Below are 14,202 nucleotides of genomic sequence, written 5' to 3'. Positions count from 1 at the left end.
TGCAGGGGGTTGGTGCCCCTAACTCTAGTGCTGTTCAAGGGTCAAATGTATATAAAATGTATAAACCACTTTAAAATGTGAAGATAATTAGGTTGCAAATGGGACCAAATATTGTTCACAGGCCCTATAAAAATGATGGCTAACATTTGCTAAGATTCACATATGTAATATCATTTGCCTAAGGAAACACTAATGTATGATTATTTTAATTTCTTCTGAGCTCCTTGGATGTGTGGATAATGTATGATTCCTCAATTTAAAATAATGTAATGTTGTTTAAACCAGCATTTAGGTCTTCATATTTGTTTCTCACTATAAAAAGTTTTAGGGCAGCAGTCCCTAACCTTTTTGGCACCAGTGACTGGTTTCATGAAAGACAATTTTTCCACAGACTTGGGTTGGGGGCAGGATGGTTTCAGGATGATTCAAGCGTATTACATTTATTGTACCCTTTATTTCTATTATTATTACATTGCAATATGTAATGAAATAATTATACAATACACCATAGTGTAGAATCAATGTGAGCCTGAGCTTGTCCTCCTGCAACTAGATGGTCCCACGTGCGGGTGATGGGAGACACTGACAGATCATCAGGCATTAGATTCTCATGAGGGGCCACAACCCAGATCTCTTGCATGTGCAGTTCACAATAGGGTTCGCGCTCCTATGAGCATCTAATGCTGCCATTTATCTAACAGGATGCAGAGCGCAGGCAGTAATGCAAGCAATGGGGAGCGGCTGTAAATACAGATGAAGCTTCACTCTCTCACCCGCCACTCACCTCCTGCTGTGCAGCCCAGTTCCTAACAGGCTACAAACCGGTATCAGTCTGTGGCCCAGGGGATGACGACCCCCACGTTAGAGCACTTTAAAACTCACACCAGGCCAGGCGAGGTGGCTCACGCCTGTAATCCCAGCACTTTGGGGCACCAAGGCGGGCGGATCACTTGAGGTCAGGAGTTCAAGACCAGCCTGGTCAAATGGTGAAACCCCATCTCTACTAAACATACAACAACAACAAAAAAAAAGATTAGCTGGACATGGTGGTGCCTGTGATCCAAGCTACTCAGGAGGCTGAGGCAGGAGAATCACTTAAACCCAGGGGGCGGAGGTTGCAGTGAGCCAAGATCACACCACTGCACTCTGGCCTGGGCAACAGGGTGAGATTCTGTCTCAAAAAAAAAAAACTCACACCAACTATTATCTTTCCAAAAGGATTGAGAGACAACCATCTTCCTACAGCAACATATAAATAAATGTGCCCATTTCCAGGCTCCCTGCCAGCACTCTATGATTCAACCACTTAAATTTCTGCCAACTTCTCAAAGAAAAATGAGATCTCATAATTGCTCTGATTTGCATTTATACCTGGTGATGCGGCTTAGCTCTGTCTTGCCACCCAAATCTCATGATGAATTGTGATCCCGAGTGCTGGAGGTGGGGCCTGGTGGGAGGTAATTGGATCACAGAGCTGGTTTCTAATGGTTTAGCACCATCCCCAAGTGCCGTCTTGTGACAGCATTCTCACGAGATCTGCTTGTTTAAAAGGGTGTAGCACCTCCCCACTCATCTCCTGTCACTATGCGTGGAAGCTGCCTGCTTCCCCTTCACCTGCTGCCATGATTTTAAGCTTCCTGAGGCCTCCCCAGCCATGCTTCCTATACGGCCTTTGGAACTGTGAATCCAACCTCTCTCCTTCATAAATTACCAAGTATCAGGTAGTTGTTTATAGCAATGTGAGAAAGGCCTAATACACCTGGCTTAGACCGTCTGGATTTCTTCTTTTGTGAATTACCTGTTCTTTGACTTTGCCATTTTTCTCCTGGGTTGTTTGTTTTTCCCACCAATTTTTAAGAAAAACTCTCATCCTATTAGTACATTGACAAACACGCTGGAAATGTTTTTCCCAGTCTAGCATATGTGTTTTGTCTTCAGAACACCTTTTAGTCATTAAAAGGTATGCAATAAGAAACGTTCCTCTTCTCCTGTACGGCTTCCAGGTTTCCTTAAGGAAGGCTCTTCTAGATTATATCTACATGTTACCAATTTTTTCCCAACGTTCTATTGTCTTTTTACTTTCAAATCTTAGCTGCAATTTTGGTATGTGATCTAAAGGAGGGATTGAACTTTGTTTCCTAAGAGACAATAGCTACTTACACCCAATTTTTTGGTTGTAAGTTATCTTAAGTTACCATATATATTTGGATCTATTTCTATACTAGCTCTTCTGTTCCTCTGATCTGCTGGGAGCTCCAGTTCTTGTGGTCGTTTTGAAGGTTCACATTTTTTCCTTTCTAGCAAGATCAAAAGAAGTTTGTTCTCAGATGTCCTCTCAGAGCCACACATTCAGATCTCTCATCCTGGTCTCCATTTCAGCTCCAATCTGTCTGATGTGACCAGATGACTCACATAAAAACACAGCCCTGAGTGAATACACAGGCTCTGGAGCTGGCTGTCCACATTCAAATCCATAAGCACACGACCTCCAGCAAGGTGCTCATTGTGGAGGCTAAGGTAACTCCATTCTGGAGGCCAAACAGCCCTGCTGACTTCTGATTAACCCCGGTTCCAGGAAGGCCTCCAAGATTTCCAGTTTATCTACTGTTCCTTGTGTAAGAGCAGGCACTTATCATGAATCCTCCCCTTAGGTCAAAAAACCTACTTCAATTGTCCTACACATCCCTTCTGAACCACCCCTTCCCTATGGTGTATGAGCCCTGGGTCCCCGGTGGGTAATGGTGGAGGGATCCATCTCATCTCGTGACTTCTGGAGATGTGGCTTCTATTCATAAGTGCCTATTAAATGTTCCTTTGTGAGAAACTGGGTGTCGGCCTCTTTCTTCAGCCTCTCAACTTCCTCGGACTCCGGGGGCAGACATGCTTAGACCCGCCCACTGTGGAACACAGATCCATTTTGCACTTCAGTTTCTTCATTTATAACATGAGGGAAATGAAATCACCTTCTTTAAAGGGTTGTTGAATGAATTAAATGAGATATTTTACTTTAAAACATTAGGCCTAGCACATGAATGCGCAACAAATTTAGGTATTTTTATTGCATATGCAAATTAGATTTGATTCGAGATTATCCCTATGCTACTGTCAATGTCACTCTCATTCACTCACACAAACTGCTCTCTCCAGTTGAAGAAAGGCTCGGGGCCGTTACTGACAGTCCTGAAAGTACGTATGATGACGACTCCTGGAAGTTTCAAGCTCTGGGAAAGGGATCGGTCACATGTATTTGGGGGAAAAAATGAGATTGGAAACCGCTGGTTTATAAGAGTATCATCATCAACTCAACCTGTAAGTTACTTTTTAGTCATCTAGTTATCTTTGGTATCTCCCCCATAAGCATCCTTTCCTATTCCACGTGGCCAGCTTCCTAAAAACACCTTCTATCACATCACCTCCCCGTTACCATCACAAAAGATCTGTAATGGATCCACTCCCTACCAGAAAATAACAACTCTCCTCCTCTGTGGCTTTCAAGGCCCACAGAACTCGGTCAAACTCAAACTCTTGTCCAGTGAGGCCAAGCTCACAAATGATCCTTCAAGTAAGTTGTCTCCATCTGGCATCAGTCTACGTGGTACTATACTATACTATACTATACCGTACTGTACTATACTACCATAAACTCAAGACACACTTTCATTAGCCAAAAATACTAAAATATTATAATAAAATCAAGAAGGAAGCTACTTTTCCTTCTTTCTGAACACCTACATAACACTGACCAACAGGCTTACTTGTGGCCTTTCTCTGTGAGTTCTCAAAAGAGCACAGTGAGGAAATTGGCCATCTCATCTGTAAGTTTCCTAACTATATCACCAAAGGGTAACATTTGTCAGAGCCAATAATTCACGACAATCCAGTGCTTTCTCAGATCTCAATCCCAGGCCCCAAATCCCTCTCACCAGGTTTTTCAGTCTGGATGGTCTCTTTGTAGAGAGAGAGGGAAATCAAACAGGAGCTGGGCCTCAACCAGCAGACCTCGCACTCCCTTATCTTCTTACTCTAAACACTGCTTTCTACAAAGCTCTTTTAACTGTGTTTAGGAATTTCCACGCAAAATGACAAGTGGGGGTGTCCTTTGTTTCGAGACAGCTGAACACAGTTGTCAGAGGCCAGTTCTCAGAAGAACCAGAGTTACAGGCGAGCAGCCATCACCAGAACAGACTATCAAGTGGAGAGTACTGGAGCCGAGTGGAGGACCCCTGGGACGAAGCCAGGTCAAAAAAAAAAAGGAAACAAGAGAGGGGCAGAGAGAGGCTAGGAGCCCTGAGGGACTTGGTATTCCCTTGGAAGGGGTGGTGGGAATGCCACTGCTGCCCCTCGCCTCTGTGGTCAACTGCTGGTACCCAAACCGTGGGAGAGCTTTTCTGCCCTCGCAAACCCAAACACTGGTGCGGGCAGCAATTTGGGGATGTCCTGAGGGCATTGCGTCAGACTACCGCTTGTGCCAGGTTGCTCACCCACCAGTGGACGTGGGTGGCGGCAGCAGCGGTAGCGGGCATCATACTAAGGGCAAAGCTCTTGGAGGACTGCCTGGGGAAGCTCAGCACTGATGTCTCTAATCACCAGAGGCCCCACAGACCTTTCTTGGCACCTGCTGAGACTGCAGCAGCCATACAGGGCTGGCTGGACCCAGGGGAGCTGCAGGGTCCCCAGAGGCCTACCCTCAGGGAGTGCTGCTCCTAAGGGAAGAAAGAGTCCAGTATGCCAAGGGGGCACCCCTTGGGACAAAGGAGACCAGAGCATTCACTTTCCTGTGCCCAGGAGCATGGCCTGCGGGCTGAGAGACCGTGCCACCTGCAGTGGAGACAGGGGTGCATGGCTTGTGGGCTAACAGTGGCTGCACCACCTGCAGCGGAGACAGGGGTGCATGGCTTGTGGGCTGAGAGACTGTGCCACCTGCAGCAGACACAGGGGTGCTGTACTCAGCTCTGCAAGGGAGGAGCATGCTTCCAGCCCAGGAGCCAGGTGGACTCAGTGCTTGGGCACGGATGTGGGGAGTGGGACCTCTCCTCTCCTACCCTCTACCCACTGCTGTTGGGCACAGTCGTGGCTGCTCCCACAGGTTGGCACATGGGACAGTGGCCATTCTGTGGCTGTTAGGCGCAGCTGTTTCCACTGGCAGTGTGCCCACTGGGCCAGGACTTGTATGAAAGGTGGGGCCCCACCCTCTCTACACGGACCCACAGCATCCCTGTGGCAAAGGGCAGGAGAGCTACAAATCTGTGTGCTTTGGGTTGAGGGAGGAGGCTCACTGTAGAAGACAAGTTGGTAGTAAGCCATGGGACAGGTGTCTCTCATGGCACTCACTACACTGCAGCAGCCTGAGACAGACAGCGATATTCTCATGTTCTGAATGTCCCCAGCACCAGGACGGGGTGTGACAGGGAGGTAGATTGTACTCCTATCTGCCCAGGCCATAGAGCTGGGGCAGTCCCCACACCTCCCCACAGACACCTTAGCAACTTCTACAGAGCTCCCCCTGCTACCCGTGTTAGGGCTGGCACTTGAACCACTGGAGTATCCAAGAGAACTGGCAGTTCAGTTTAGCTTTCTCCCCGACTCAGGGGTTGAGCAGGGAGCTCAGGCCACTGTGCATTCCACAGACGTCACTGCCTGAAGCAACAGAGCTTCCCCCATAAACAAAGGTCACGCATAAACCCAAATCGGATTCCACTGCAGCTAGCTTTTACCAGTAAATACCACCTGCTGGTCTGCACAACCCAATATAAATTCTGCTGCCACAAGTGCAAAGCAAAGGAGAACAAGATAACTTCCTGAGAACTCTGCCTTCCAGGCCCAGCGGGAGATGGGTGAGGACCTTGCTCACACACCCAGCACATCACTACTATCACTAGCATTTGAGAAAGCTACCACAAAAAGGCCATCTATAACCAAGAAACTCAGAGTCTTTGTCACTGAAAGCACTCAGAACTGAAGTCAAACAACTATATACAACATACATTATATTCACATTCTCAAGGGAAAAAAAAATTCTGCCAAAGTAAATTTAAAAATAAAGAAGCGATAGTTTATCCAGATGAGAATGAAGCAGAGTAACAACTCTAGAAGTATTAAAAAAAAAAAAAAAAAAAGAGTGCTGCAACATCCCCAAGACTCACACTAACTCTCCAGCAGTGGACCCTAATGAAAATGAAATCCTTGAAATACCAGATAAGGAATTCAAAATATTGATTTTAAAGAAGCGCAATAAGAACCAAGAGAAAGTCAAAAAACCAACACAAATCAGAAAAACAATACAGGATCTAAATTAAAATTTTATTAGAGATAGCTATTTTTTAGAAAACCAGAAATTCCAGAAATAAAAAATTCATTGTAGGAATTACAAAATACAATTGAAAGCTTGAACAGCAGACTAGACCAGCAGAAAAGAGAATCTGATAGCTTAAAGACAGGTTTGAATTAACCCAGACAAAAGGTATAAAACTCACATATCTTAAAAAAAAAAAAAAGATCCAACCATATGTTGCTTACAGAAAACCACCTAACTGGTAAAAACAAAGACTCAAGGTAAAGAGGTAGGAAAAGATATTCCATGCAAATAGAAACCAAAAGTGAGCAGGAGAAGAAATACTTGGACAAAACAGCCTTTTAAGTCAACAACAGTTAAAAGAGAAAACAAAAAGAAGACCATTTAAAGAATGATAAAGGGATCAATTCAACAAGATATAACCATCCTAAATACAAATGCACCCCACACCAAAGCACTCAGATTCATAAAATAATTACCACTAGACCTAAGAGGAGACAGACAGCAATGTAATAATAATGAGAGACTTCAACACCTCACTAATAGCAGCAGAAAGATAATCGAGACAGAAAATCAACAATAAAACACTGAACTTAAATTGGACTCCGGATTAAATGGACCTAAAAGATATTTAAAGAACACTCTACCCAACAACCACAGGACATACATTCCTCTTAGCACATGGAACACTCTCCAGGATAGACCATATATTAGGCCACAAAACAAGTCTCAATACATTTTAAAAACTGAAGTCATATCAACTATCTTCCCAGATCACAGTGGAATAAAACTAGAAAGCAATTCCAAGAGGAGAACTCTACTACACAAATCCATGGACATTAAACAACCTGCTCCTGAATAACCTTTGGGTCAATGACAAAGTTAGGATGAAATGTAAAAATTTTTTGAAATGAATATAAATAGAGACATAATAGACCAAAACCTCTGGAATACAGCTAAGCAGCGGTAAGACGAAGTTTATAGCACTAAACGCCTACATCAAAAAGAAAGGTCACAAATTAATGACCTAATGTAACCCTCATGGCACTTGAAAAAAAAAAAAAGAACAAACCAAATTGAAACCTAACAGAAGAAATAACAAAAATCAGAGCAGAATTAAATGAAACTAAGACCCCACCCCCAAAAAATGCAAAGTGTCAACAAAACAAAGTTGGTTCTTTGAAAAGATAAACAAAATCAATGGATCACTACTCAACCAAAAAAGAAGAGACGCAATTCAAACAAGCACAATCAGAAATGAAAAAGTAGACATTAAAACTGGTACTATGGAGAGACAAAAGATCATCAGAGGCTACTATAAACATCTCTACACTCAAAATCTAGAAAACCTAGAGGAAATGGATACAATCCTGGAAACATACAACCTCCCAATATTGAATCGGAAGAAACAGAAATCCTGAAAAGACCAATAACAAGCAGTGAGACTGAATCAGTACTTTAAAAATCTCTCAAGAAAAAGCACAGAACCAGACAGATTGAGAGCCAAATTCTACCAAAGGTACAAAGAACTGGTACCAATCCCACTGAAACTGCTCGCTGCAAAAAAAATAAAATAAACTCAGGTTGGAGGGAATCCTCCCTAACTTGTTCTATGAAGCCAGTAACACCCTAATACCAAAGCAAGGCAAGGACACAACAAAAAAGGAAAACTACACGCCAATATCCCTAATGAATACATGCAAAAATCATGGCCTAGAAGAATTAGTATTGTTAACATGACCATAATGACCAAAGCAATCTGCAGATTCAATGCAGTTTTTATCAAGGTACCAAAGTCATTTTTCACAGAATTAGAAAAACAATCCTAAAATTCGTATGGAACCATATGAGTAGCCAAAGCCTGAATAGCAAAAGCAAATAACAAAGCCAGAGGCATCACGTTACCTGACTTCAAATTATACCTGAAGGCTATAGTAATCAAACAGCATGGTACTGATACAAAAATAGGCACACAGATCAGTGGAACAGAATAGAGAACCCAGAGTCAAAGAAGCCACATACTTACAACCAACTGATCTTTGACAAAGTGGACAAAAATATAACACTGGGGAAGGGATACCCTATTCAATAAATGGTGCTGGGAAAACTGGACAGCCATATGCAGAAGAATGAAACTAGATCCCTATCTCTCACCATATACAAAAGTTGGAGACTTAAATGTAAGATCTGAAACTATGAATATTCTGGAAGAAAACCCAGGAAACACTATCCTGGACATTGGCCTAGACGAAGATTTCGTAACTAAAACCTCAAAAGCAAATGCAACAAAACAAAAATAGACAAGATTTAATTAAACTAAAAAGCTTCTGCACAGCAGAGTAAACAGAAAACCTACAGAACGGGTGAAAATATTTGCAAACTGTGCGTCTGACAAAGGACTGACATCCAGAATCTACAAGGAACTCAAAACAATTCAAAAAGGAAAAAGAACCCCTTTAAAAACAGGGCAAAGGACATGCACAGACATTTCTCTAAAGACATACAAATGGCCAATAAGCATATGTAAAAATGTTCCACATCCCTAATCATTAGAGAAAGGCAAATTAAAACCACAATGAGACATCATCTTACACCCACTGGAATGGCAATTATTAAAAAGTCAAAAAGCAAAAGATGTTGGGAAGAATGTAGAAAACCGGGAACGCTTACATATTGTTGGTGGGAATGCAAATTAGGATATCCTCTATGGAAAACAGTATACAGATCTATCAAGGAACTAAAAATAGCACTACCATTCCATCCAGCAATCCCACTATTGACTATACACCTGAAGGAAAAAAATCATCGTATCAGAAAGATACCTGCACTCAATGTTCATCACAGCACTATTCACAATTGCAAAGATGTGGAATCAACCTAAGTGTCCATCAATGGATGACTGGATAACAAAAAATGTGGTGTGTGTGTGTGTGTGTGATTTCATTCTTTTTTATGGTCAAATTCCACACCTTGGCCATAAAAAAGAATGAAATCACATGTTTTGCAGCAACATGAATTAAACAGCAGCCCATTATCCTAAGTAAAATAACTCAGAAAGAGAACATCAAATACCACATGTTCTCACTTGTAAGTAGGAACTAAACAATATGTACACATGGACATGGACAGTGGAATAACAGACACTGGAGACTCAGAGAGGTTGGGGGGTGAGGAATTAGAAATTATCTACTGGGTACAATGTACACTATTCAGGTGACAGGTATTAAAAACCCAGATTTACGACTATGCAATATATCCATGTAACAAACTGCACTTGAACCCCCAAATCTGTAAAAATGTAAAAATGTTTAAAACACAAAACAAAATGACAGAGCTACCACAGTAAGCTTCTCTCCCAAATCCAAAAGCCTAGCTAGCATCCTCTTTTAGTTATCAGACGATCCCTAGTCACATACCATCACCATGTCATGACCATCCACTGTGGTCAAAGCTCATTATTCTAACTGCCTTAGTGAAAGGTCACCACAGACATCCATGTTGCCAAATCCAAGGGCAATGTGTTCTGCTTTTCTGTCCGCCCTGCATCCCCTCCTTCAGGTATCTGCCCTGACCCCACTCCATGTAACCTGGTGCTATCAATCCACTTGGATTCATATTCTTCACAGGAGGATAGCGATCCTGATCCAAAAGGCATACATTTGTGGAAATGAAATGAACCCTAGGAAAGAAGGGGCTGCACCTTTTTCTCTGAGACTGCCAATCCTCAGGACTATTTAACCTTTAATGTAAGCCTAACTCCAGTGACCATCTTTGATGGCAGACACACTGCCTGGGAACCACAGCCAAAACTGGAAGGTACAAAGGAGTGGGAGTGAGGGGAGCACTAAAGGAAATGGGGGCTGGGGGAGAATGTAAAAACAGGGTTTAAGAAAAATGTGGGTGAGAAGGGAGAGCCATCTAGGAGACATCTTTCAATATCAAATACACATCTACATAATTCTTCATAATGGTTGTCTGCATAGTATCCACTAGACAGAACTAACCTAGTTTTAGCTCATACTAGACATTCAAACCGTTATCATTTTTAACTACTAACAAATGTGTATTATGTATTATAAACATTTATAATTTCTAAACATTCATAATTTTTGTATAGCTATATACATATAGCTATACACAGTCATTTCTGCAAAATTGGGGAATCATATTGCCAATCCAGTAATTTAAGGTAGTTTTACTTACCCACTGAATGATAAGTGTGTGTCTTCAAGTCGTGCATACAAACAGCACTTGATGGCCCGCACTGGACAATATCCACACTTCCGCAGATGTTGATTTTATAAAGTACATTATTTTTGGTATCAACAGCTTCCCATGTATAACTGGAAAGGAAGAAAAACAACTTGTCACTGTCACTGATTTATCAAAAATTAAACTTCTCTCTAGTTTTATTCAAGCCACACTTGCTTAAAACTGCCACAAACTAGAAAATACACTTTCCTTAGCCAAAAACACTAGAAAGTCAAGTATGTTAAGTTGCAAAGAAGCCAGGGCAGAAACTACTAACACCATCTGTTTCTGGTTCAATCCACTCTGAAGCTAACTCAGGACTCAAAGATCATCAAAACAGAAATATCTGGCTGGGCGAGGTGGCTCAGGCCTGTAATCCCAACACTTTGGGTGGCCGAGGAGGGTGGATCACAAGGTCAGGCGTTTGAGACCAGTCTGGCCGACGTAATGAAACCCCGTCTCTACTAAAATTACAAAAATTAGCTGGGCGTGGTGGCACATGCCTGTAATCCCAGCTACCTGGGAGGCTGAGGCAGGAGAATTGCTTCAACCTGGGAGGTGGAGGTTGCAGTGAACCGAGATTGCGCCACTGCACTCCAGCTTGGTCAACAGTGCAAGACTCTGTCTCAAAAAAATTAAAATAAACACAGAAAGAAATATCTTACCATTAATTTAAGAATATCAACTCAGATCAGTGTATTGGTCTGTTCTCACACTGCTAATAAAGACACACTCAAGACTGGGTAATTTATAAAGGAAAGAGGTTTAACTGACTCATAGTTAAGTATGGCTAGGGAGGCCTCAAGAAACTTACAATCACGACAGACGGGGAAGCAAACACATCCTTTTTCAGCAAGCAGAAGTACGGAGCAAGAGGGTGAAAAGCCCCTTATAAAACCATCAGATCTCGTGAGAACTCACTCATGATCACGAGAACAGCATGAGGGTAACCCCTGCCATGATTCAATTACCTCCCACCAGGTCCCTCCCACGACCCATGGGGATTATGGGAACTACAAGCTGAGATTTGGGTAGAGACACGGCCAAACCATATTAATCAGTAACTGCTCAAGACTCACGCTGAATATAAGATAGTAATAGCTTTTCCAATCACATCAAAATGCTGAAAAGCCAAAGGATTTTTTAACTCTATTTTATTAAAAAGCTAGCTATGGCACGAAAGGCAGCTCCACTTCTGCTTTTACCTCTTAGGGCTGCAGTTCAGATCTGAACTTGCAAGACAGAACTGTGCAATGAGTCAACTATCAGATTTAAAATCACACAAAATTCACTACACCAAGCATTAACACTCATTGTTCAAACCTCCGGCAAAGCAGATAGTAATTGTTAATGAATCAACCAGTATACTTCGGACAAAATAGGTGGTTTCCCGGTTCTGCGAAAACAATTCTTCTCAAATGTCTACTCTGCCCTGGGGAGAATGTTTTGTCCATTTTGTAAAATGAGGATCAACTCCTCAGCAGGAGTAAAAACAGAAAAGGAAGAAAGTGACTTAAAATGTCCTTGCAAAATGTAAAAAATAAAGGCCAGGCCAGGGTCTCGTGCCTGTAATCCCAGTACTTTGGGAGGCAAAGGCCAGAGGATCACCAGAAGCCAGGAGTTTCAGGCCAGCCTAGGCAACATAGCAAGATCCCATATCTACAAAAATATTTTTTATTATTTTAAATGCAAAAGCTGTTATTTAACTCAACAGTATTGCTAAAAGCAGGGGCAATAAGTTAAATCAGAATTGCTTAGGCTAGGCCCATCCAGGAGTTGTGGAGGCCCTGGGGTAAGACCACCATATTTATCTACCTAGCAGTGTTATGCAGCCTATGCAGTACCCCGCTGACGACAGAAGCACTCCCTCACAGAAGGAGCCGTCCACTTCCCAGAGCTCCCTTCCACAGCGCACCAAGGCAATGACTCTGCACAAAACCAACCACCAGGTCCCCCACAACATGTCCCCTCCCCGACCCTGAACTAGTTTCAGCAATGGAGGGGCCACAGTAGCCCTGTTGGGGTACGGGAAGACAAGGCACCAAGAACTCCTAGGTCTGGAAACCCATCGAACCCACCTGCCAAGAAACCAAACCACATACACAGGCCTTTAAAAGCAGTGAGATGGAAGGTCTGATGGCCACTAAGTGGCTACAAACCTGAAGAGCAGGCTGGGGTACTTAGATGCCCAGCCTTAGGGTGACACCCTTGGGGTGTTACTCCTCAACTCAGCTTCTTCATCAGGAACATGTTAAGAGTGACCTCCTAGACTCGGGATGAGTCAAGGACATGAGAAAATAACCCAAGTATTATCAGGCACAGAGAAAAATCATCCATAAAGGCTTGTTTCCTTTGCCCTTCATTACCCTTTATTCATGTGTTTCACAGGTATTTCTTAAGTACTTACTGCGGGAGGCACAGGAGAGTACAGCAATAAACAAAACAAAGAGGCCCTGCCCGCTCTGAGCGTATATTCCAGGTTGCAGGATACAAGATAAACAAGTAAACAAAGACTTGGCTACTACTCAGGAAAAATGCTAATCTCTTATTCAGGAGCCATAACCAGTTTCTCCAGGATACCAGAGACAAACCTCAAGAAGCGGCAGTGACATCATTAAGCTATTTCACAATCCTAAGTATATGATATTGGTGCATGAGGGTGTCATTTAAAATAAGTTAACTGGTAGGAATCAACGCTAAAGAGATCCACACGTACCTAAAATGCTATGCTTTCCTTTTTTTTTTTTTTTTTAAGACTGAGACTGGCTCTGTCGCCCAGGCTGGAGTGCAGTGGCACGATCTCAGCTCACTGCAAGCTCCGCCTCCTGGGTTCACGCCATTCTCCTGCCTCAGCCTCCCGAGTAGCTGGGACTACAGGCGCCCGCCACCACGCCTGGCTAATTTTTTGTATTTTTAGTAGAGACGGAGTTTCACCACGTTAACCAGGATGGTCTTGATCTCCAGACCTCGTGAACCCGCCCGTCTCGGCCTTCCAAAGTGCTGGGATTACAGGCATGAGCCACTGCGCCTGGCCGGCTATGCTTTCCTTAAAAGAAATCCAGCATTTTTGCAAAGGGGATATTTAAATAAGGTAAAGAATGTGTGTGCCTGGGGAGCAGAATCAAGATTTAAAAAGAATAAAATGAGGGATATTGTCCTGATAATCTGGAAATCAGGGCTGCTAGAGAGAAAAGTGTTGCTCTATTCAATTATAACATTTTCTCTATTTGCATTTCATACTTGTTTTGTCAAGATTCATCAAATGTAAGTGGTTATGGGAGTAGGAAAGGAGGAGCCTATTAAAATACTTGAACACTGACTTTTTTCAGGGGGTTGATTTAACCACTCAGCACAAGGCAGCCCTCCTCCAGGCCTGGCAACCTCAATGCCATTCAAAGCCATCAGCAGCACTTGAGGCAAAGGCACCAATATCTCAGAGTTCTTAGTCACAGCTTTAAAACGAAGAATGGTCACAATAGGTTTCTAAACTTCACTCCAAAGACACCTTCAAGCTGTCAGTACTTAAAACATTCTGATGTTTCAACGGACATTATGTCTCCTTTAAAACAAATTAATGGTAGGGCGCAGTGGCTCACGCCTGTAATTGAAGCACTTTGAGAGACTGAGGCAGGCAGATCATGAGGTCAGGAGTTCAAGAT

At 42.9% G+C, this 14,202-nt stretch overlaps 1 protein-coding gene across 2 annotated transcripts in view; it reads right to left on the bottom strand.

Annotated features, from left to right (window-relative positions):
- The window catches only part of IGF2R (insulin like growth factor 2 receptor), a 133,658-nt gene that overhangs the window by 101,510 nt on the left and 17,946 nt on the right, over positions 1 to 14,202 (bottom strand). For both annotated transcript variants that reach the window (XM_023219080.1, XM_023219081.1), the window contains exon 2: positions 10,496 to 10,635. In XM_023219080.1, the coding sequence (XP_023074848.1) occupies positions 10,496 to 10,635 (140 nt within the window). The remainder of the gene's footprint in view (positions 1 to 10,495; positions 10,636 to 14,202) is intronic.

Source organism: Piliocolobus tephrosceles, chromosome 5, assembly GCF_002776525.5.
Source record: "Piliocolobus tephrosceles isolate RC106 chromosome 5, ASM277652v3, whole genome shotgun sequence".
NCBI classification, from domain to species: Eukaryota; Metazoa; Chordata; class Mammalia; order Primates; family Cercopithecidae; genus Piliocolobus; species Piliocolobus tephrosceles.
Note: the sequence above shows the minus strand (reverse complement) of the source record. Positions and strands in the feature narration are given on the sequence as shown.